The sequence below is a fragment of the Bidens hawaiensis genome, unplaced genomic scaffold, assembly GCF_021521415.1.
Source record: "Bidens hawaiensis isolate Kalapana, Puna unplaced genomic scaffold, B.hawaiensis_p1.1 tig00011436_1, whole genome shotgun sequence".
NCBI classification, from domain to species: Eukaryota; Viridiplantae; Streptophyta; class Magnoliopsida; order Asterales; family Asteraceae; genus Bidens; species Bidens hawaiensis.
The window spans coordinates 729152-754356 of NW_027491890.1; the positions used below are offsets into that span (position 1 = coordinate 729152).

The following is a 25205-nucleotide window of genomic DNA, read 5'->3' on the forward strand; positions in this document are numbered from 1 at the left end:
TAGACCGCCAAACACCTATACTAGGGTCTTTAAAAGTACAATTACAAATTGGATTTTAATAATCCCAATTTAATACAGTTGGGCGATAATAATCTCAACTTTAAAAATAACTGTCATTGGTCCCAACTTTCACACTATTTGTTTTCATTTGACCTCTGTTAAAAAAAAATTTAACGACGCTAGCTTTTTTCCAAATTTCAAATTAATGTTTTAGGGCTTCTGATCGGAATGAGAATACAAATCATTTGATGTAAAACTTAACTCGAAACATCGCTTCAAACAACTTGATTTTTGTTACATACAAGTTTAAACACCGGAATTGAGACATCCTTTAGTCGCTTGGACAACCATTTGAAGGTGAGTTTTACATAAATCGACTCGTATCCTCATTCCGATCAAAAGCCCTAAAATATCAGTTCGAAATTTGAAAAAAAACTTAACTTCGTTATGTTTTTTAACGGAGGTCCAGTGAAAACAAATAGTGTGAAAGTTGGGACCAGTGACAGCTATTTTCAAAGTTGAGATTATTATCGGCTAACTGCATTAAGTTGGGATTATTAAAATCCAATTTTCCTATTATTAATTAAATTTTTAATTATATTAAATATAATTATATTTCCTAATTAACTCCTAATATATGATTTATTTATAACAATCCTGTTACATGTATATTTTTATCAAAACATACTAATTAATACTATAATAACATATGAAAGTGCACGTGAAACGTAGTGTAATGTTTAATAATGATTAGATAATGGGTTGTAGTCCTAACGAGGAAGTAAGGAATTAGATGCCAGATCTCATTAAGATAAATAATGCATCTTTGTTATTCATCGATGAGATTGAAAACTCTTCTTGAAGAAAGAAATCGTAGCCAGCAAGAAAGTGTATATATATCAGCTTACTATATATAAAAGTCCTACAAACCAAGGTAGCTTTAATATATATTATATAAAAAGTCTTACAAACCAAAGGAGCTTTAATATATTTTAGAGACGAAAGTGAAAGTAACGACCATCTTCTACACTTGATGAAGAAACACGGATCTAATCCCTAGAGGGAATAGATCAATGAGTCCATAGGATACGGGTCAAACAATTACCGAATTACCAATACAAGTCCAATCTTCCAAGTCCGATGACGGAAACCTACAAAACAGCCACCGTGAACTCGTTACGGGAAGGACAAGAGGGAGGTCTTCCCGTACCCACCATCCGGCGTGAGAATAGTACCGTTCTTAAGGAGAGAAAAGTACTTGAAATATTTAGAGTAAATCGTGGGGAGTGAGTGGATACCTTGTGAAGGTGACGAAGGTATTTATAGCCGAAGTGATTAGGGAATATTATTGGTCCAGCAGTCCCTCTTCTAGAAGACGCTTGTTGTAACAACCTGGATATGTGTCCGCATATGATAGGACGAGCTAAATAGCCATGTGCATAGTTATAACAACCTGACCAGTTGTCCTCCTCTTATTAGCTGTTACATCACGTTCTTTCCAAGAAAGAATCTTTGCAAATCATTTAGAAGGAAGTTAGTTAACTACAGCTATCCCTCTGACGTTATCCTCTGGTCTTCTTTACGGGTGGGGATAGTGCCCCGCGGATGAATTCTGAGGACGCCTATGTCACTCTGCAAATAGTCTCTGGACCTTATTCTTATTCTTCCTTTGACTTAAGTTATGCGGGTAATTAATGTGTTCCGCGGGTGACTTTTGAGGGAGTCCTTTTTCACCTGTGGACAATCTTTACGGGTATTTGGATTTTTTTCTACCCTACCTCTATACTCGAGTTACTGAAACCGATAAGTAACTACATCAATCCATAATTTAATAATGTTGTATTTTATTAATGTGCCATACGTGTTTATTTAGCATGCAAATTTATAGTTATTTAAAAAATGATTTACGATATTATGAGCCCAAGTATGTGAAGGGTGACTAAAAATAGGGACAACATTTTGAAATAAATATGAGTGTGATCCCTTATAAAAGTAAAATGGTTTACGGTTTTTGAGAGTGTCGGTAATTGAAACTCCAAAAAATTTTGTCATGTGTGCAAAAGGATATCAAACTTTGAAATCTTAAGGAGTTTGGGTTTTAAAATCCAAATAAAATAAAAAAGAAATTAATAATCCTTATGGATTAAAAATAACCTCGTAATGAGGATTAAATAGGAGGATTTCGTGTATTGAAATCATAAAGAATTTGGGTGGTAAATCTGAATAAATTTATACAAATATATTTTGAAATAAAAATATTTACTTAGCAAAAGCTAATAAAAATATATTTTTAAACTCAGGAAAGACACACCAAAAGTAGCTTCGTGGATGTGAATGGACTAGTAAATGAACCCTACTTAGGGGCTGTTTGGCAAGTGCTGAATCATTAAGTGCTGAACCAGTAAGAGGTCAATGATTAAGAGACTCTCAGTCAATAAGTGCTGAACCAGTAAGTGCTGTTTGGTTGGACATCTGAATGATTATCCAGAATGACTATTTTACCCTTCTGAACAATTTTGATGTTAAAATCTCCATTATCACAATCAAATTGATGAATAAACCACATTTTTCAAGGCAAATCATCAGAGCAAATAATCTACATAAACAAGCACCAAACAATTACCAGCTTTAATTCTCAAAATTATAACAAAATCAATAAATTTGGTTATCGAAAAGTTGAAACCTTACAATGAGAAATAACGATTCTTTTCCTTAGCGTAAGTAGCAGAAGCTCCCTGAACCGAAGAAATCTGCTGCACCATTACAGAAGGACGACAAAACGAGGACGAAGAAGATAGACTGGGAATTGAAGGTAGCATAGATTGAATTGAACAACATGTTATTAGTTACAGAAGTTGTGATTGAAATCAGAATCCGTTAGTAAACCCTAATTGGACAGGTTGAGGAAATTGATTGAAAATTGAATCTCTGGTGAGGATTCAGACTAGCAGAATATAATCTTAATCAACCGAGGACGGAATAAAACTCGATTGAATCATACATTGATATTGAGCCTGATTCTACATCGTTGTAGCAAATAAGAGATGCGGTGTTCGGATCCGGCGACGGTGGTGGTCGACGATGAGAAGGTGTAGAGGCTGATGAAGATCGGTGGTGAGGAAGAAGAGAGCTATGCGTGTTAGGGTATAATTGTCATATGTGTGCGCTGAATGGTTCAGCCATTTTTTGATGCTGAATGGTTCAGAGCTGGACTGAATCATTAAGAGCAATGTTGTTGAAACCGGACCGGCCGGTCGAACCGGTCTGATCGGGATTCGGTCCACCGACCGGTCCGGTTCACATAGTTCGCTCGGTTGCCAGGGAACCGGCCGGACCGGAAAACCGGACCGGTTGAACCGGTTTTCTAAAGAAAAAAATATTTTTTTTTTGAAAAAATAATTTTTTAAGCTTGATCCGTCATTTTTTAACCAAATTTGTTCGGCCGGTCCAACCGGTTGAACTGGTGAACCGGTAGGCCGTCCGGTTCGGTGTCCGGTCCGATTATGAAAACATTGATTAAGAGGTTTTATTTGAACAAACCAAACACATCCATGTCTGACCAATTCAGATATCTACATCTGAATGATCCCATTAAGTGCCAAACAAACACCCCCTTATGTTTAAAAGTTTGTATAATAAAACTTGTTATCAAACAAATATGTTTTATTGTAAAATAAATATTTTAATGAAATGATATTTACCACGAGTGGCAAATTTTGGATGTTAACAAAGACACAACTCTGGTAAAAATTGTAAAAACATAATTTACCCAAATAAAAGCAGGGTGTTTCAATAGGCATCTAACATTATGGATATCAACCCTGCTATGTGGAGAACTGACACACATTTCATCCATATGATGAATGAACGTTACAAATTTTCGTTAAATGCATGTGCACCACCTCTAGTTTTATACAAGTCTTAAAGTCATTCGACACATTTTTGACATGTTTAAAGACTTAATACATTCCGGCAAGTATGGATCACAAAAACATATTATGTTGGTGTAAATGACTTGGTTTTTACGTTCTATCAATTTCACCATTCTATAAACTATTTTTCATAGGTTATAAAACCTAAACACGATCGTGGACTAAAGAGATTTTGGTTTATAAGGAATGTCTCATCTCATAATTCATTAACTTGCGACTATAGATCTCTTTAGAATTCCACAGTTAAGTATGTTTAGATACAAGTAATACCTAGATGAGTGACACTATGAGAAGTCTCCACTCTCCACCATGCAACCAAATACCAATATGTGAATTCTTCGTGAGCAAAACGAAAAATATTGCTTGTTTTCTTCCAACTTAATGTGAAACTCCTATAATTAACTCATACATGTCATTTACAAGATTCAAACACAATGCATAACCATAAGTAATTTGCAACCCAATTAATTTATATAAAACTAATCGAATAACTATAGACATGTCATTTAGACATGACTTCTCATCACCTGCTCTTAGTATTGACCCCTAATTAGAAAGTGTGTTCAACAAATACCCGATCCAGCTCAACACTTTTAAGTATCTCACAACTCACATAAACAATATTTAGATCAAACTCCACCCTTTCATGGCAACTAGTATCAATATAGCATAAAAGGCCCCAAATTAATCTCAGCTACACCAAAATCTCTCTCTTCAACAACAAATTAGGCATCATAATCATTATTCATTAGGTTCATATTAGGAACTACAAATAAACTTTAATCTCTAAGATTTACTATGATTTTATCAATACTATACTCTATAACAACAAAAAGATACGGACATTACAAGATGGATAATCACATAACAAAACTTCTCACATAAATGATGGAACTGCTTGGTTTCCTTAATACACACACATACACTTCTATTTTGACAATCAATACAATTTTATATTTTATACCACCATTTCAAGTATTAAATGTTTTATACTTCAATTTCATATATTCATACATTCATTTTATCATATATGCATACCTCACTTCATGCATTACTAAAGTAATAGTTTTAGTCCAAACTTGAAAACCAACAAATTAACCGAATTAATTTACCAAAATCCATTGATTAATAAAATACCAAAATAGAGTAAACAATAACCTCGGCTACTATTTAAGTTTAGACTAATAACCGAACCTTCACATCCCGTATTGGTAAAAACATTTTTCTGCAGCTAAATATTGGTCACTCTGCGAAGCCATAAACCCTGATCAGAACCAAGTGGAAAAACACAAGCTTGAATCAACAATGGCGAATCGACGGTGTATTCAAACCCGAACTCAACAGCTTTACAAATCACTTCAGCACCTCAGAACCCTAACCCACATCCCAAATTTCCCCAATTTAAACCCTAAATCTCACCACACGTTTTCAAACCCTAATTTCAATTCTCCACTAACACATTTCACCACGTATCGCCATTATTCGTCTGATCAACACGATAATAGTGACGTAAGCGAAGACGACGACAGTGAATATGATGACGATGATGATTATGTTATGGAGAATAATAATGTAGCGAGTTGTGTTGTAAATGTAAAGAAAGAGTATTCACCGGAAGAAAAGGAAACCGAGGCGGATGCTATCGGGTACAAGGTGATCGGGCAGCTGCAGCGGTCGGACCGGGTTTTTAAGGCGTATGAACCTGTATTTGCTGTTATTCAGGTTATATTTTTTAGTTCTTAGTTTTGAGTATTTTGGTTATATATTATGGGGAAGGTTACATTTTAATCTTAACATGAGAACATAGGAAATAATATCAATTTATAAAAAAAATGAGAATGTAACAAACAATACCAACTACAATACCAATATACATAAACAATGCATTGTAATAACAAAGAAAAAAACCTAAAAATTACAACAAAATAATCAAAATCAAGAACAAAATAATGACAACAAATACCAACAAATACTTATAACAACGAAAGAAAAAATCTAATAACAACAACAAAATATAAATCAACAAATACTTATAACGTCTCATAATCGAAAAATTAGCAAATACGAACAAAAAATAACAGAAAAAACCTATAAAAATAAACCTAATAATAACAACAAATTGGTTCTCACGGTTTTCATGTTAAGAATAAAATGTATTTGATCCCGTTTCTATATATTATTGTATATATGTTTACAAGTGTGTTATTTTTTAAATTTATACCGTTGTTGAATTATGAATGCATATGTTGGATGTTAAATGTTTATATTGGTGTAATTATTTGTTTATGTTGTAGATTGGAGCGCATCAGTTCAAGGTTAGTAATGGGGATTGCATATACACTGAAAAGTTGAAGTTTTGCGAGGTGAATGACAAGGTTAGTTAAGCTCAAATTTACTCTTTTATAAGCAGATATATGTGCATATGCCTTGTATTGAAAACAAATGTAAGTTTGTTCTTTAAAGTTTAAACAAGAGGTATTAGAATATGAATGCTGTTACCGTATTAACAACTACGGTTTTGGCATCATAGTGCTTAGGTTGTGTGAAACGATTTGCCCGCTTGTGGAAATGTCTAAAGTTAAGCATAGTATTACAAAATTGAATCATAATATTTCACTACAGAAATAGATGATCATATATATGACAAGTAGGTATATGGCATATGCACACATGCTCTGTAATGAAAAACATGTAAGTTTGTTCTTTAAAGTTTATAAACGAGGCAATTAGAATATGAGTGTCATTTAAGAACAAACAATACATATATAGGCTGCTATGATTTTGGCATCATAGGTTTTAGGTTGTGTGAAATGATTTGCCAGCTTCGAGAAATGTTTAAAGTCAACCATCCATATTACAACATTGAACTATAAAGCTTCATTAGTCGAGATATAGACCTTGAAATCATGAAGGGAAAAGTCTATGAGGAGGCGAGGATATGCGTATATGACAATTTTATAGAATGTTTATAGCATCAAGCTATCACTAGTTAGTTGCTAATTGCTTGGCGTTTCATTTCTAATTGAAATTTTTAAAAGCTATATATCATTATGCCTTCATGAAAACTTATATAGTATTATATGATCTCATGATCCCAATTTTTTGAATAAAAAACTCTTGTGTACCTAATAAGCTTTGGCTATGGTGGTTTTATGAAGATATATTAGTTATCTGCAAAATGAGATCGTAGAATTACAAGCATAAGATGGCCCAAAATGGTATCTTATCTTTGTAATGGGATATTCAGACATACTCGAGGGGCATAAAACTATTATACAAATTGTTAAAGAAACCTAAAGCATTGTTAGATTGGCAGAGGCGGGTCAGAAAACAATTCTTCAAAAAACAATTATAAAAGATACAAATGCATGGATATGATCATCAAGGAATTGAAGGGGCGAAATGAGCGGACAACGGCGAAAGCAACTTGCTAGAATCTATGTATTCGTTGAAAATTGTAAAGAGCAGAGGCCGCGAGATCCAAACAGATTCAAGAGGTTTATTGGTTTGGTAGTTGCTGTTTTGAAATCCACAAATACTTAGTTTTACTCCCAATCTGTGTCACATTTTAAACTCACTCGTTGGTTTTGGTAGTTTTGAAACGAGACTCACAGTGAGATTAGAAATGAATATTGGTGGATTTCTTGACAACTACAAAATAATACACTTTCGTTTATGCTATTAACACAGATGTGGTGGATGCTGCTTGTTTCGATTTTCTTGAGTAGAAACAATTGCCTAGTTTTCTGTTAGTTGTTTCTGCCGATGGCTGCTTCTTTCGCTCTTTTACTTCCTTCACGGTTATTCTCTTTGTGTACCATCTTTCTTTTATACTCACTTTTTAAGGAATTATTTTATGATCTGGCTCAGTGGATTTGATAATGTTGTGGGATTTTTTTCACAGTTTCTATGTTCCATTTTATGCCCTTTTGTTTGTCAGATCATCCCGTTGCAAAGATACCCTTTTGGTTCACCTTTTGCATACAATTTTGCAATCCAGCTTTGTAGGTATCTAAATATCTTAATGAAACCGCCATAACCAAAGTTTATCAGGCGCAAGAGGGTTATTTATCAAGAAGAAAGAGTTGGGTTCATGAGATCACCTTAAAGTATTAGATGATCTCTTGATCATATAAAATTATCACTAACAAGTTTATTTGAGGTTCTGGCATAGTAGTCAAAGGCGCACCTTGGCTCGGCTAGGTTATTTTTATTCATTTCTTGCCATAAGCATTTCATACATAAACTATAATCATTTGTTTTATGACATCTTTTTCATTGCAGCTAATTCTAAATAAGGTTCTCGTGCTCGGATCCAAGACTCAAACGATGATTGGTGGGCCCGTATTGCCTGAGGCAGCAGTTCATGCAGTTGTAGAAGAGCATGTAAGAATAATTTGAACATATTCTTCGCTTATAATAATCACTAAAAAATGAAGCTTTGTTATAATCAAATTACTTTATAATATGTATATGAGTATTGATAAGCACTAACAATCATGGGAAAACAATGGAGATTTATGCATACTTTGAAATCTTAGGTTCTCACATATACTTTATTTTTTAATTATTTTTTTGCTATAAAACGATTTGCCTCAACCGATTTATTATGAAAATCACTTTCATTTTATTTTGCTGTTATATGCAGGCGTTAGATGCAAAAGTAATCATATTCAAGAAAAAGAGAAGAAAGAATTATCGAAGAACAAAAGGTCAGACAGGTAAAGCTGAATCAATTTTCAACCTGGCCATTATGGTAAATATAGAAATTTAAAAAAATAATTATGTTATCAGGAATTGACAAAGCTGAGGATAACCGATATACAAGGAATTGAAAAGCCAGAAATGCCATTGCCAACCCCTGCAAAGAAAGTAGAAAAGGCAGCAGTAACAGCATAGTATGGACTTTAATGTAGGTGATAATATCTCATTATACTTTAATTCTTTATGTTTTATTTATCTTCTTTTTTTCATTATTTAACTAACTGTGATTATGAATTTGTTGCAGCGTCAGGTGGCTCAACTATAGTGGTCCCCAAGTTTCAGTGAAAGGGAAGAACCATCTGCTTCTGTTCTTCACTTCAGTATAATATTGAGCTTCAATAATTGATGACATGGCTGACTCAGATTCCTTAAGAAGTTGAAGAATACTAGCAGTCATAATGTTTTTGCTTCAAACTGAGACTTAGTGGTAACTAGTTTTTGTATTTTTGAGCTTTAAGATAAAACACTACATGTTAAAGATTCATGATAAAAAAGTTAAAAAGTATCAGAGGTGGCCTCCGGCGGCTTTGTTTGTTGGTCGTTCATAAAAAAAGGGTATTAGAGGTGTCAAGACAGGAATGGTGGGTGGGTTTAAGACTTTAAGTAATAGGTCCAATGCGGTTGAGTCAAGACTCTGTAGGCTTGGCAGGTTTGGGTTGAACCGAAAGTTTGATTCGATGACCTGTTTAATTTATCATGTCGGAAAACCCATTCCGGAACCGGACATGCTTAAACCATGTAACTTGTAACCCGAACACGACATGCGTAAACCGCTTAATTAAACAGGCATGTGGGTTTAGTGGGTGAATGCAAATTTGTAACTGGTCTAAACTCGTTGGCAGGGATGAACGCCTAATTTTATTTTATTTTATTTTATTATTAAACTCTAATTAGAAATTTAAACGGATTGGTGGATCGATAACCCAACATGAAGTTGACTCATGTCTCATGGGGTTATTGGCAAGTTGACCCATTCAACCCATTTTCATTTAATTTAGCTTCTTATATGGACATGTGTTAATATACATGTGAGGCTGAACATGTAATCTGTCATGTTTTTCATTAAAACCTATTGATTTAGCAATATTCAATGCATCTGATTCTGTAAGTAGGTTGTAACTTGTAAGGCCTCCAAAGTTGCTGCATTCCCAAAAGAGATAAATCTGCATAATGTATAGTTGTCACTGCTATGTTTAAAATAAACTCTAATATTTGTTGATAAACTGGACACTTTTTCATTCATCGACCGGGCATGGGCAGCTCAAGCAATTGCAAAACTGACTTCTAGAATTCTGTAATTGATCCCTGGACTCTGCCCCAACATTCTATATACCTAAACACCGGCAAGTCATAATTATATTGATAACATATGCAAGTATGCAACTATGTAAATAGATAATTCGTGTCAACAAGAAGTATCCATATACAAGATTAACATAAACATAAACATGCGGAAACAAATAGCTAGATATTTTATCAACACACATGGTCACATTAATTTGAATATGAATAAAATGACAATGGTCAAATTAAATAAAGTTAGAATAAAAAGAAGTCTAAAAAAATCTTAACATATATATGTGACTATGTTAAGAGTTTCAGTATAAAAACATTTTAAAAAGAAAAAAACTTATAATGAACCGAACCCATACCGATCGAATTAGTAAATTACTTTTAGAATTACATACTTGCCGGGAAACGCAGACACCTGCTAGTCAATTGTTAAATGACCTATATCTTACAAGTTTTTTTTTCTTGATAATCATCCCCTTATTCAAATTGGCTCCAATTGTTAATTAATACAAGTAGTGTTTTTTTTAAATCGCCAACGGTATATGTTGAAGTGGAATAAAGAGTTATAATTAATTACTTCTATAATGCAATTTGCATTATATATGTTATTGTATTTAGTACTACTATTCATATCGTGATATCGAGTAGGTAGTTGTTAAATTTGACTCATGGCTATATGACAAAGAACCTTACATATGAATCCAATCCTTAATCTTAAATATGTTCCACTCTTATAATAATCTTCAACATTATGGTCTGTATTTGACTATTTGTACGTCCACAAAAAGGTAACTAGTTAAGCCATGCATGAAGACTATTGAGTTGTTTCATCAATCCATGTCACCAAGAAAAATATTAGGTAATAAAACTTAGATGATCTTATTTAAGTTATGGACAAAATGAGTACAGTTTGAATCCATTCAGTCTTTATTTATTCTTGTTCTTTCCTTTTTAGAAAAGATGATTATTCAAACAGCTTAAGTGTTCCTATATGAAACAAAATAAACATATTTCTTGTTCATTAAACAAGAAAAGATGAGAATATATATACTAGCAAAAAACTTATTTAGGCTGCTTCTATTTAATTAATTGGTTGCCCTACAAACCCGTCGGATTTCGCCTTGGCTCCCGGTTTTCAACTCAATATTACCCATCTTTACCATGGATCTTCCAAACTCGACGTTAAATGTCAATCCAAGTAGTCCGCTAAGTCCCAGGAACCGTTGCACGATTGGTCGTGTGGTTGAGTCACTCCATAGCTTAGCATCAGATTCGAGAACTCCCCGGCCATTCCTCAAGTTTGTAAAATAGGAAGTGTCAAAGTGGGTAACGCTCCCTGTGTCTAAGTCTACACGTCTTGAATCATTACCGCCTTCGGGACAAAGTGCTCGAAGTTGGGGTAGGAATGATGGGTTGATATCCGGGTCGGGTTGGTTGGTGCCGTTGAAGTTGTATAGCCTGTACCTGAATACTATGCAAGCACCTGTTCCAATTGTATGCGCACCTAGGAAACATATATATATTGACTACTCCCATTGGCAAACCACCATTGGTTTGTCACACTATTTAGAATAAAAAAATATTGAAATGATGGCAAACCGGTTTGTTCTAGCAAGTTAGTTTGCAACTCATTTTGGTGTCACATGTCACCATATGAGTGGATATATTTTTAATTTATTTTTCTTTATTCTTTAACAGTAATTTGTTTTATGTCTAATTTTGAGTTTTGCTAATAACTTTTAATAATTACGTATTTATAAAATTTTAAACGCACAGTCTTGTTCAGTTTTTGTTGTGTATGAGCGTACATGTATAAATTTTATTATAAAATGAGTTAGTTAAAAAAATTATATAAAATTAACATTACTTATTTAAATATGTGTGATGAATATTTTTTTTTAATATAAAACCATTATTTTTTTTATATTTCTAGCCACTTAGAAAAACAGTTATAAATTATATTTATTGAATAAAAAATAATGAAGATTGGGTTGCTGATGAGTGTGAAAAGTTTGGGTTTGATTAGATTGGATAGGTGAAAGAGAAAGAAATTAGTTTTATAATAAAAGATTGGTTTGGGTTGGTTTTTGAATCATTGTGAATGTGGATGGTCTAAAGTTACATCAGTTTAGTTATATAATGCTTTTTAATTGATTTGGTACCATAGACATGTTAACCATTTTTACTTCTCAAGTACACATTGAGTTTTAGCTTTTCAAAAATAAACATATCCAAAAACATCTAATCAGTAAACACCACGTAAGCTAAGCCGACTAGTGAGGTTTGAGGCAAAAAAATTTTTAAAAAAATACTATGAGGTACACCGGTTAAATTATAACCTACATAGAAAAGCGGCATCTCGTGTTGTGAAAAGCATAGGCTAAATTTTAGCCTACTGAGAAAAGCGTCAACTAAGTTTTAGCCTTGTAAGGAAATCACTGTCTATATTTTAGCAGCCATTTATTATTAATTTGATTGGTTCTTTTCATGAACTTGTAATACTTTCAAGTTTTTTTTTGCGTTAACTAAATTTTAGTCTTCTTAACCGTCTTGGCTTATATGGCGTTTTATGATTGGTTGCTTTTGGACATCTTTATTTATTGATTTTTTTGAAATAAATAGAAAAAAAAAGTGATCTAACATGTCTATTTGGTGATTTTCTTTTTTATATACTGTGTACGTTCTAGCAACTTACCAACAAGAGTAACAAGATCTTGGATGTTTAGACCTTTATCAGCAAACTTTTGGATTTGGACACTTATTGAATCATTAAAGGCAGGCAAGTTTACAGTATCAGATGCTTGTGAAACCAATCCATCTCTACGCCCTAATGGCACTTGCCAATCAATTCCACCAGCCTGCAACATACTTAAAAACCAATTAATTACAACTTATTTGGTAACACACAAACACCATTACCATATATGTATCATAGCTTGCTAAAACACAAACTGATCGATTACCAGGACCACGGCATCACGGGCAGCAAGCGCAGAAATATCGGCACAAGACACCACTCCAGGGCAAGTGGTTTCGAGCTGCGATTTTGCAGCATCGATAACCTCAAATCCTCTCAAGGGGAGGTTGGGTGGTGCGGTCTTTTCACTTGATGGACCGTCAAGTAGTACAGACCCATCGCAGCCATGGACAAAGCAGTCATGGAAGAATATTCTTAATACACCAGCTGCGATTGTGGGATCGGCTCGGACGGCAGACTGAACCGCAGTTCGGACTATTGACTCGACACTTGGGCATGTAGTCCTGTAAAAGCCAACCCGTGTGCCTTGGCCTTGTGCAATGGTGGTCAGTGTGGCTAAGAGGAGACACATTAAGATAGTCATTATGTTAAAGGATGAAATCTTTCACTTCTTTCTATTGTGAAAGAAGTGTGCATGAAATGAAGTATTTTGGTGTAGTGAAACGTATATGAGATGATGGGTATTTATAGTAATTGTAGGGAGTCAGTTAAGGTATAAAAAGTGTAGAGGATAGAAGGAGAAAGCTACATTTTAAAACTTCTTGACAAGTGGGATTCAACTTATGGCAAAATTATTATTGATCATACCATATTAGTTGGTAGAATTGATCACGTTAAGTGACAACGAAACATGAAAAGTAACATGCCAGTTTACTTAGGGTGGTGCAATTTAAACACCCTATTTTCAAAAGGATGTTTCCACTAAAGGAAACAACTCTATGCCATCTATTCTTTGCAAGTTACGAATTTACATGATTCTGTTGATTAGCGGAAAATTGACAAAACTAGTAGGTATAGCGATTATCATATGGTTAAGAAAAGTCATATATGTTACTAATAGATAAAAGTGACATATAAAATAAATAGGTTTCGGTTTATCTTTTTTTACTTTATATTCTGTATATAATTAATATAATACTAACTAGTGAGAACAATAAGAGAATAACAAAAAAAGTTGAATTGACTAAAAATCTATAAACAGTTGCTTGTTTTTATCGGTTATACATTATTACTGTATATAATTGTGAAGTTTGGTGTCGCTTGGCCATCTATTGATCCAAGTGGCACCGCACCATTGGCCAGACCAATTTTTTTTTCTTTTTTTTTTTGTTTTAGACTGATATCCTAACGAACATATTAAAAATTGACCGAACTTGCGTAGACTTACCGCCATAATATCCAGGCCCGATAATGCTCAGGTATTACCAACGCACAAGTTTTACCGATTCACCACCGCAATGCTCGAACTTAAAATACTCGGTTTTTACCAACACTGGGGTTTTATTTATTTTTTTAGTCTTGGTACCATATCAAACGTATCCAAAACCACCGAATTCGTGTCTCCTTACAGCCGCAACGTGCGGCACCGACAACGTCTGGGTTTTACCGACTCACTGACACAACACCGTGGACTGCAATGCTTGGTTAACTGACCGAATAAACATTGGTTTAAATATATAGATTTCTTATTTGTTAATTTGACGAATTTATTTTTTTGTATTTTAACGATTGGGTTTTACAAACGTTGTTTATACCGTAATTGAAACTGACCAAATTCGCATCGACTTTCAGTCGTAACGCTCTGGTTTTTCAGCACATGGGTTTTACCGACCTACCCCCGCAACACCGGGGACTGCAATGCTTGTGTTTTACCGACCGCATAAACGTCGTTTTAAATATATTGTTTTTTATATATTAATTTGATGAATTTATATTCTGTGGCTTTAACCGTTGGATTTTAAACGTTGTTTATACCATAACGACCGTAACTGATACGGATCGATTCGCGTTGACTTTCCATCATAACGCTCGGGTTATACCAACCAATTGTCCGGCGCATTGCGCTGGGTAAAATTCTAGTTATAATTAATTAACAAATTTGATGCCGCAAAGCTCCGATTGGGCCGCTTTGTGGCACCCTATTGGTAGTATTTTTGTTTTGTTTTAATTTTGGACGTAATGAAAACCTACCGAATGTGAATTTTGTTTTTGTTCTTATTTTATTATTTTGTTTTAGTTACGGTTTATTTTTTAGTTTCGGTACCGTAACGAACATGATGAAAACCGACCGAATTCGCGTAGACTCAACCACCTCAACGCCCATGATCAATAACGATCGGGTTTTACAAATGATCGAGTTTTTACCGACTGACAACATGCCATTGGTCCACCCCAACTATTATAATGTATTGTTTTATTTTTGTTTTAGTTCCGATATAATAACACACGTAACTGAAACCGACCGAATTCGCGTAGACTTACAGTATCAACGCTTATGTTTTACCACCGCTCGTGTTTTACCTGCTCGACGCAACATGCCGGGAAAAACACTACTTACAAAACGTTACAAAACTTTAGATGCCGTTTTAGTTTTAAAGAATATAAAGATAAAATGAATATTTCATAGGACACTTCAGTTAAAAAAATCAAACATATAACAGAGGGCGAGGCACCCATATGGGTAGAGTGTATGGTTTTCAAATCATATGGAAACACCACCGCCATCCAATGTGGGTAGGGTGCATGAGTTTATTTTATGACAAAGATTTGCCACAAACTTGATTCAATGGCAAATGTTGGAAAATTAAAATTACTTAATAATTAATTTATTACACATGTGGACAAGTGCCATCAGTAGTTTTGTAATTTGTGGGTACTTAAAGGTTAAAATAAGGTGACAATGTAAGATTGGTAAGTTTAAGAGTAGTAACCATAAATACCCCTCCCACTCTAATAATTCACTTGTAAAGCAAGCGTTACTTTTACAATAAAATGAAAAATGACCCGTTTTTAAAAGTAAAAATATAAATGGAAACCAAAGTTATGGAATTTCAAATTAGAATTTTGCTAAGACATAGCTTAACAATTTCAAGTATATTCGGTCCCACATACAAAGTTTTCAAGTCGAGTTATATCATTACGTACTTGTATAAGTAAAAAAGCTCAATCATTCAACAAAACTTTATATTTGTTTCTTTATATTTTGAGTTGAGAGTTTGAGACCATGTGTCATTTTTATTTTATGTTTACCCTAACTTCAGCAATACGAATAAAGCTATCAACTACAATCATCCGGGTATTCGGCGAGTTTTAATCAACGTCTTGTTGACACTCCGAGGGCAAACCCATTAAGATTTAAGGATTGCCTGTGGTTAAGTGACCACACACTTTTTTGATACTTACATGTTATATATACTATCAAAAATTTTCAATCAGTGACCATATAGTGATTTCACAAGTTGAGTTAGCTCGTATAAAAACAAGCTCGGTACACTTAGAAGACAACTTCACTAATTGTGAAAATACTTTGAAGTCTTGAACTAGTTAGTAATAATTGTTACATTTTATTTTAGACACCATAGTAGATTATTAGTTTAAATTATTAAACTTTGGTTGTAATATATGATTTTTTAGTTCATGTTATGTATTTGTGGTTTGGCTTCAACAACAACAACAACAACAACAACAATAATAATAATAATAATATGCTTCAACAACAACAACAACAACAACAATAATAATAATAATAATAATTAATAATTAATTATTATTATTATTATTATTATTATTATTATTATTATTATTATTAATAAGAGTATGTCTGTATGTGTACCAAATGTTGAGCAAACATTTCAAAAAAAAATGTGGAGCAAAACTCCAACGTCAAGTCATTCATCTTGGCTTTAGAGGGGGGTAGTCACCCACTCAAGATTCAACTTTAGTGCTAAATATTTACATTAAAAACTTTGTACCCCTTTCTATTTCTAAATTTTCCCACTTTATATGTTCTATTAAAAAATTACGTATGCAACACATGTGTTGACTCATAACTTTAGAACAAGTGCTGTTTTACCTCTTGATTTGTGGAGTTGGTGAGTTTTGTTGACATATAACTTGAACTTCTAAAGGTTACTAGATTCTTTGAGCATCTAACTTAATTACATGCACAACTTGAGATGACCGATACATACACGATCTATGTTTACATGCTAGTGTACGTTGTTCAATGTTCCAATATTATGTTCGGTATCGAATTATAACTTAGAATACACATACATATATAAGGAATCAAAGTGTTTTTCTATCTACAAATATCTATACAAAAGGTTTTAAGCATAACATATAATACGCACACACTTGCAAGGTAGGTTTAAAACGGGACTCTAAAAAAGTGACGAATCTAGAAACTAAATCTTAGATCATCCATTTAATCTTTTGGCGCATCCTTTGTGCTCTTTGATCCTCTATATCTCACATGACCTCATCGAATAAAAAAACTCTCCAAGAACCTAAACTCACCCACCGGCCACCTCCTCAAAAACCTAACAACACCCCCCCCCCCCCCTCCCAACCCAAAAAAAAACACAAAAAGAATAAAAAAAAAAACTAAACACGTATCTAAAACCTCAAATTTACTTGGGGCCCATACGCCCTTAATTTTATGTCTTTTTCATTACCTTAATGTAACTCAATTTTCTTCGGCCGCCTTGAATGCAAGTTGATTCTTGTATCTTTGTATGCTAGATTTTTTTTTCTCAGGTCACAACTCTTTCTGCATTTAGTCTCTCAAAATTCTGTTGGATTAATTGCTATCATCAAATGACCAACGTCGGTCGACTTCTTCATAAGAGAACCGTAACATATAAACCATCTCAACTCTGAAATTTGAAGTCATGGGTTCATTCAGTTGGGTTTGCTGCTTCTCTTGTTCAAAACGAGCTGAGAACACACTTCATAATCATTTCTGCCTTAATATGAAGTATTAATTCTTTGTTCATTTGTTGACTACATTACGTAAAGTAATAGTGTTGTAGTGAGTCATGTGTGATTGCAAAGTTGTTTTTTTCTTCCACTTAAACTCACCCAATTGGCCAATTCTATATGTATGATTGTATGGTTAAAATATTTGAAGCACGATTATCTTTAAGGAAACTTATATAGAAAAGTGTACGTCAATATTAATCCCAATTTTCCATTTGTTAAAGCATCTCCAATTTTTCCGTTTGTAAATGGAAAAGAGAAGTGAGAAAGCCATATAGAGAATAGAGAGAGGAGAGAAGTTTTAGATTACAAACGAGTTTTTTATGAGGTAAGGTTAAGAGCATCCACAACAAGCTTTAATTTTCTAGGTCTGGATTTATGTAGTAAAGAAATAGACTTGGATGACAAACTTTCCTTGGTGTAGAACAAGTTTGTGGATGTTGGGTTTGTGAATGCAAACTTCAACAAACTTGCAAGGTGACATGTTTGTAGGGCCACTCTCTTTCTCTCTCTCACATGCATATATATATATATATATGGAATGAATCTTGCGAGAAGTGATATTACAACGAGAAGTGCGAGAAGTGAAGGCGTAACTCCATTAATCCCTAATTTCACTCTATTTCTTATGATGTTACCTACATGTATGTAGGTTGTATTTATATCTTAGCTACACACTAACACACATACAAACCAACCTACACACATTCAAACCCCAATACACACATACAAACGTACCGAGCCACATTCAAACCTACGTACCTACACACATACAAACATACATACAAATATAAAAAAATACGTACCAACACACGTACATACGCACCTACACAATAAGAAAGGGAGTGAAAATTAGGGATTAATGGAATTACACTTTCACTTCTCGCAGTAAAAAAACTTCTGAAATGATCCAATACATATATATATATATTATATACGATTATAATATATTTAATGAGATTTGTGTAGGTTTGTTGTTGTAGAAAAAGTTTGGGTTTTAAGAAAAGTTTGAAATATAATGTGGCTACTATGTGACGGTTTGTAAAAGTTTATTGTTATGGATGTTCTAAGAGGGAGGATTGAGGAGAGAAGTCGTGACATGGACCCGTTTGTGACAACCCCTGTTACTCACGCTTTTAAATTTTGATGGCTTATCGATCATTGGCGGAACTTGGGTATTTAATTGTTTAAATTACAATTTACAAGGCTTAAAATGAAGTATTAAGATTTCTGGAGGCCTGCCGTTATTTTATTCATTAAATTATTTTATTTGTACACATGAAAAGTTCCAAAGTTATGCATAGCGGTCAATTTGTTCGGCGCCACAAGCTAGCACCCTTGGGCTTATATGCTCCACTATCCATCTAGGATTGACAAAGATAATGGCGTCCGATGTAATAGTACACCTACCCATAAAATGCCAACAACTTACAGTCGTTTGTGGAATTTTCAAATACGTCATTATGTGATGTTCTTCAAAATGTAACGTGGGATGTCAAATAATTAAGCTGCCAAACTTATACTAGTTTATTTTTGGCAGAATAAAATGGTTTAACTAAAGATCATTTCTATATTGTGTGGACTGAAACTTTATACCATTCAATCATTCATTAGCGTTGAAACTTTGAAAAGAATCTTTTTACAATATGCTAACACGAAAGTGAATGAACTTGAATTCGTTAAGGAAGTTGTTGAAAGTTCTTAAGTCCGTTGAAATCCAAGTCACTAAGTAATTATTATAATTAATCACTATTAATTACCATCAATAATAATAATAATGCATTACAAAACAAATCACATTTAAGCATCAAATTCTACGAAAATCCATCTATATTTATTGACGGCTTAAAAAGTCCATGTTTGTGAGGGATTTGCAGATTGTTGCTCTACATTGGCCACCAAGGCCCCAACGAGACTCTTTGGTATTAACGTTGCGTGAGACGCAATGATGATGGAGTGTTTAGGCCATAACATTGTCAAATATGACTGATTTTACAAATACAATACATTACATTTTCAAGCCCTCTATTTGATGTAGGGTTTTATCACTTTATGTTAAAAGAGAGGTGTTTAGATTCCGAGACCACCTATCACATTGGTTACTAACGAGCTTTGTTATGTGTTATTTGATTGGCTTTGTTAGGTTTTGAACTTTCGTCTAGACATCCAATTTTTTTAGCCGGTGGTATAATGACTGAAGAACGTCATGTTCTTCTTGTTGAACCTTCTTTCTCCACTCTTTGATTTCTTTACAACCCTTAAGTTTATTTGCAAAGCATTTATGTGGAGGCCCCGATATATTTGTCTGAACCACAACTTCCTTAACCATGCCCTTTAGATCCTTATTTCGCATCCATGAAATGAAAAAAAATATCTAAAAGGGGTGGTCCAAATGTTAAGTCTATAAGGCCATTCTTTATGGGCGGCATCAGGGGGGGGGATAGGGGCGGTAAGAGGGGCGTACACCACCGAAGGGCGGTATAAGGGGTGGTTTCATGAAGACGGGCAACATGAGGTGGGGTTAGGGCCATGTGTTCTCTCTCTCTCTCTCTCTCTCTCACACACACACACACATTTATAATGAGGGTGGTACTAGGGCTTAAACCGCAGTGAAGCTTTATGGAGAGGGTCTTCGAAGCCTCGTTTCCTAAGTGACGATGACGTGAAGGGGCAACGGATGGGCTATTAGTTATAGAATTTTTTTGTCATCAAAGTAAGAATTTATTTAAAACACATTAAGTCAAAATTCAGGGTGATATGTGTTATGGGTTGACGAGTTCGAGTTAAGTAGTATATATTTACCAAAGGGCTCTAGGCTAATGATATGTGTGTATAGTAATATCTCTCCATGCCATGAGATTAAGGGCTCAAGCCCCATTATGAATAATAGTGTAGATTTAAGAGTATGATTAGCTATGTGGTGTGTGTTTGTTAACAACTCGGGTTTTTCATTTATCCATTACCTGACTCGTTTTTATATTCGGGAAATTTAAACGACAAAATATCGCGTTACTCGAGTCATTATTATTTGTTATAATATTTATTTAATATATATAAAACAACTTAGAAAAATATACAATTTTAATCCAAAACAAACCTTTAACCCGTTTATGTTTCCAACAACATAGCTGAGGGACCATTTTATAAAATATGATATATTAATATCTTTTAACCCATACCCAGTATCCAGATCCTATTACCAAACCCGTTAACCCGACCCATATTGCACTCGTGATCCGTTTAGTTAACTTGCACCTTAATTCTCGACGTTTATTTGGAAAATGAATCATGCATCTTATTCTTCATTATATGTGCGGCCTCACCGACGTATTCAATTTGGAAACAACGATCTTTTGTGATTCATATTAACATAATATACAAACCGTCATTGAGCTTATTGGGATTATACGTTTATAGATCATAACGAAGTTTTATATAATTTACTATAAAACGATTACAATAAAGTGGCAGGCAAACGGGCAACAAGCTGCGCCGCAACCCCCTTTTGAATAGCAAAGCCAATCCTGCTAAAAACGAAGCTTTGGGACCTAGAAGCTGAAGAGGTTCCGTGTACGACGCGCTGAACCCTACTCAAAAATTTCACAGCCTCTAGAGCTAGAAAAACAAATGTATCAAAGGCAAATGGTAGGAAGACATGTTGATTATCTAAACAAGCTTTCTCGTGTTTAACAACTTTGCCCGATTCAGCCTTCAACGCAGCCTGACCCACAACAAACCCACGGTCCCTGAGCCCAACAAGAGGAGACACTTCTGTAAGATCCACACAGGCGTGTTTCCCCCCTGCCCACCTGAACACAAGAATATCAGCTGGTCGTAAAGTAGACCTCCCTTCAAGAGGATCCGTGAGAAAGTTAACAGGGGCCTCCTTTTTAGCAGAAATCCCTGCCCGTTTAAGAACATCACACAGAACATCCCTAACCAGATCATGTCTGTATTTAAAGCCAGGCAATTCTTTGCAATGCACCGCATGGTCACCAAAAGAATCCAAACAGACCTTGCGACAAATTGGGCAAGGTTCATCCGTCGGGAACATAGGGATCATTAACCGGTACTTAAGGATAGCCCGATACTCCAAACCCGACATACGTTGGCCTATCCTTCAATGGGGATGGCCGTTAGAAAATCCTGAGCCCGAGGAGCCCGAAGGCATTCAAACACCGCCTTTTGGCGAAGGGATAGATCAAACATCACTTCTAAACTCTTGACGATTCCACTAAATAAGGCACTCGCCACAACATGTTGGGCTTTAGGGGGGGGGGCGGTGTCCTTATTAGAGAACCCGCTAAGATCAAAATCTGAAAGTGAAGTACGTAAACGATCCATCGCACACCCATAATCAGAGTCCAACCCATAAATATCACAACCCCGAAGAATATGGTCTTGCAAACACCACGACTGTGCTCTCGAAGCCACAAAGCATATGTAGATACATCCTCGGCCGAACAGAGACCCAACCCCCATAACGGATCGGAAGTGATGCCAACCTCCATTGGAGATCCCCAAAGAACGGACCTCCACAAACCACGATGTCCTCAATCGCCCTTCGAAGACCATTGTCAAATATAGAAACAGCTTCCCCCACATACATAGGTTGGCATGTTCTCAAACCGAACAAAAGCTTGGCGACTCCCATACATGAGCAAAGCAAAGGAAGCTCGCATTGAGGATCCCGAAGTCTTGGGAGACAGCTCATCAGTTCCACAGCGCTAGATGCCCTTTTCATAGCCAAACTGCTGATAAACCCCGCATCCTGGCTTACAGCACCACTAAGGAGTTTCACGCCAAGCACCGGTTTTCCAATCCCGCAAGGGAACAACCCCTCCTGTGCCTTCACCCCATTGCATGTTGGCCAAAATAACTCTGTTTTTTTAACGTTTAATTCAAGACCCAAACGAGGCCCCTCAGACCTGATAATATCTAATGCTTTGGCTACCTCTCTAGTATCCCCGATAATCGTATGAAAGAGAAGCTTGCACCGATCTCTGATTTGGTGAACAAGTGGGTGCAAAGCTAAGGCAAAAAAGAGAGGCCCAAGAGGGTCCCCCTGTTGAACCCCAGTGGTGGATTTAATGAAAGTATCACCCACATATAACCTAGCTGACTGCCCATATAAAAAATCCACCCAAAGAGAAATGGAAGGACATCGACTCCGAACCTCATGTAGAAGGGTCGTCCTATCTACTAAGTTGAAGGCATTAGAGAAATCAACAGTAAGCATAGCCAATGACCCATCCGAATGAAACTGATTTAGAAACCTGTTCGCGCTATGAAGCACGGCCTCTGCCCCACTGGGGATTCCCACCCCAAATTGAAAGTCACCGAGGTATTTAGCCGTCTCCTTCCCGACACCCCTCATAGCCACCTTAGAGACCAACCGCCTCCAAATGGCCCCAACGGCAATAGGTCTAATCCCATTGTCCGGTTTAAGCAACGGCGTAAGTGGGGCAGACGCAACAAACTCTGCCAACACCTTAGGACACCTTCCCCCCAGAAATAAATTAACCACCGCAGAGATAGCCTTGAGCAAACCATCCGCAATCGGAGACCCCTCTCCGCACAACGCATCTAAAATGTGTTGGGCTCGCAAACCGTCCCGCCCACACTAAGTCCCTTTAGGGAAAGACTTAATGCACCCAAGCACACTATCAACGTCCACGCCAAGGGGAGACTCAGAAAGCAAGGAAGCAGGCATAATCGGAGGTGCCATGATGGGATGCTTAGACAACAAAGTGTTCAAAGTATCCTTACCGAAAGGTGCAACCCCTGAAGAGCATAATACCTTGACCGCAGCAGTGAAATGCCCATCCGCAACTTTTCGCAAACATTGTTTAACATTGGCGACCAACCCGGCGTTGTCAGACTCGGGTACAAACGCATCACCACCCGAGGCATCTCCTAGGGGTTGGTTAAAAAGCGATATAAGGAGCTCAAAGAAACCGTCACGGTCACCCCAAGCGGATAGCGACCGTTGAATAATTCGGCATTGCTCAGACTTTCTATTGCCAGACCTGCGTTACTGACGATTAGAAGGTCTGAAAACTCGTAAGGTGCAACGTGGGTAACAACAACAGTTTCACCCACGCCTCAACAGACTCTGGCATAGCCGCCACCTTACCCAGAGCACCCACTAAGGCTTGGGAAAAAGCCATACGACAACTATGAGGAATGTTTTTAACAGTTGTAATAGGAAGAGTGAAGACACGCTCAAGGAGAGCTACATCCACCTCCACCCTTCCCACCGCGACAACTTCCCTCCCAACATGTGGCTTCGCAATCCCCACTATATATTCCTCCACATCTCCCGTGACACACTTGTACCAGACCGACCCGTCATCATGATGGCACCCCCGACGGAGAGCATGTGACTTTAAAGCCTCACCAACCGAAATAAACAAATCCACACATCCACCTACGCGAGACCTTTAAAGCCTCACCAACCGAAATAAACAAATCCAAATTTGTCGAGATCGCCTCCCGTAAGGTCTCTTTTTTGTCATCCGATGACAAATGAAGCCGCTTAATATGTGCGGCCAATCGAACCCCCTTGGACCCCGGTAATCCATCCGGGCAACAGTGGAAGCCTCTAAATGGACACGGCCAACAACCTCTTCAATAGCCCCTGTCATACCACCCCCGACCCACAAAACACCCCGGTAGCCACGTACCACACCAAGAAAAATAATAATAAAACAAAACTCGAGTTGAGTTTGAGGAATGAACACCTGAACCAAAGAGGAAGGAGGAGAGCAACCACCCGTTGCCCTCCCCTCCTCAAAACACCAAAAACAAAGATTATTTCATTGAGGCGTTTTGTCGAACACCTGGCGGGCAAACTATTTTCTTCAAAATATTGTTGTCCAAAAACTACCAATACAATACAACACACATAACAATGTCAAATTACATAATTGTTCAAAAGACAAAGCAAATTACGGTTCACATAATACGAATACGAATCACATAACATGAATCACACCAAAAAACAAATACCGACATCCCTCCTTACTTGAACATCCCCAATGTCATCCCGGTCATCTTAATCCACCCTTTTAACACCTCAGGATCCGATGGCAATGTCATCCATGCTTGTCTCATTTGTATAGACTGACCAAAAATGTTAAATGCTGCCAAAAACAAGGGATCTATAGGCTCTAACCGAACTAATTTCAACTTCTCATAGCATTCGTCAGTTGATGGTCCTTCCATGTTTTTCACCATATGCTTGAGTGCGTTTTGCAGATCTTCAGCCAAATCATCTAGAGTAATGGTGGTCTTAGATGTTTTAGCCTTTTTGTTGGGCCTAGCTTCATTATCATTAAATTTATGAGCCTTATTATTGGTAGGAACTTCATCACCATTTTGAAAACTTTGTTCATGAGAGTTTCCATCATCATCTTCTAGATTATGAAAGCTACCATCTTGAATCTGAAGTGTTTGGATATGTAGGGATGATGAAA

General features: G+C 36.0%; 2 protein-coding genes across 2 annotated transcripts; one reads left to right on the forward strand and one right to left on the reverse strand.

The window, feature by feature from the left end:
- The first annotated feature begins 5215 nt into the window (after positions 1-5215).
- On the forward strand, positions 5216-9136 carry LOC143537898 (large ribosomal subunit protein bL21m-like). The gene is made up of 6 exons (XM_077031560.1): positions 5216-5654; positions 6227-6307; positions 8217-8318; positions 8581-8648; positions 8720-8844; positions 8941-9136. The coding sequence occupies exons 1-5, from the start codon at positions 5238-5240 to the stop codon at positions 8829-8831; spliced, it is 780 nt and encodes a 259-aa protein (XP_076887675.1). The 5' UTR covers positions 5216-5237; the 3' UTR covers positions 8832-8844; positions 8941-9136.
- Positions 9137-10893: 1757 nt separating this feature from the next.
- On the reverse strand, positions 10894-13401 carry LOC143537924 (peroxidase N1-like). Its single transcript, XM_077031592.1, has 3 exons — positions 12953-13401; positions 12685-12847; positions 10894-11493 (listed from the first exon to the last, which is right to left on the reverse strand). The coding sequence occupies exons 1-3, from the start codon at positions 13328-13330 to the stop codon at positions 11075-11077; spliced, it is 960 nt and encodes a 319-aa protein (XP_076887707.1). The 5' UTR covers positions 13331-13401; the 3' UTR covers positions 10894-11074.
- Between the last annotated feature and the right edge of the window lie 11804 nt (positions 13402-25205).

Excerpts from the sequence above, each read along its gene's own strand:
- LOC143537898 (XM_077031560.1), top strand. The coding sequence starts at position 5,238 with ATGGCGAATCGACGGTGTATTCAAACCCGAACTCAACAGCTTTACAAA. Across the intron at positions 5,655-6,226 it reads CTGTATTTGCTGTTATTCAG|ATTGGAGCGCATCAGTTCAA; the intron begins GTTATATTTTTT and ends TTTATGTTGTAG. Across the intron at positions 8,319-8,580 it reads ATGCAGTTGTAGAAGAGCAT|GCGTTAGATGCAAAAGTAAT; the intron begins GTAAGAATAATT and ends TGTTATATGCAG.
- LOC143537924 (XM_077031592.1), bottom strand. The coding sequence starts at position 13,330 with ATGACTATCTTAATGTGTCTCCTCTTAGCCACACTGACCACCATTGCA. Across the intron at positions 12,848-12,952 it reads CCCGTGATGCCGTGGTCCTG|GCTGGTGGAATTGATTGGCA; the intron begins GTAATCGATCAG and ends AGTATGTTGCAG. Across the intron at positions 11,494-12,684 it reads AGATCTTGTTACTCTTGTTG|GTGCGCATACAATTGGAACA; the intron begins GTAAGTTGCTAG and ends TATGTTTCCTAG.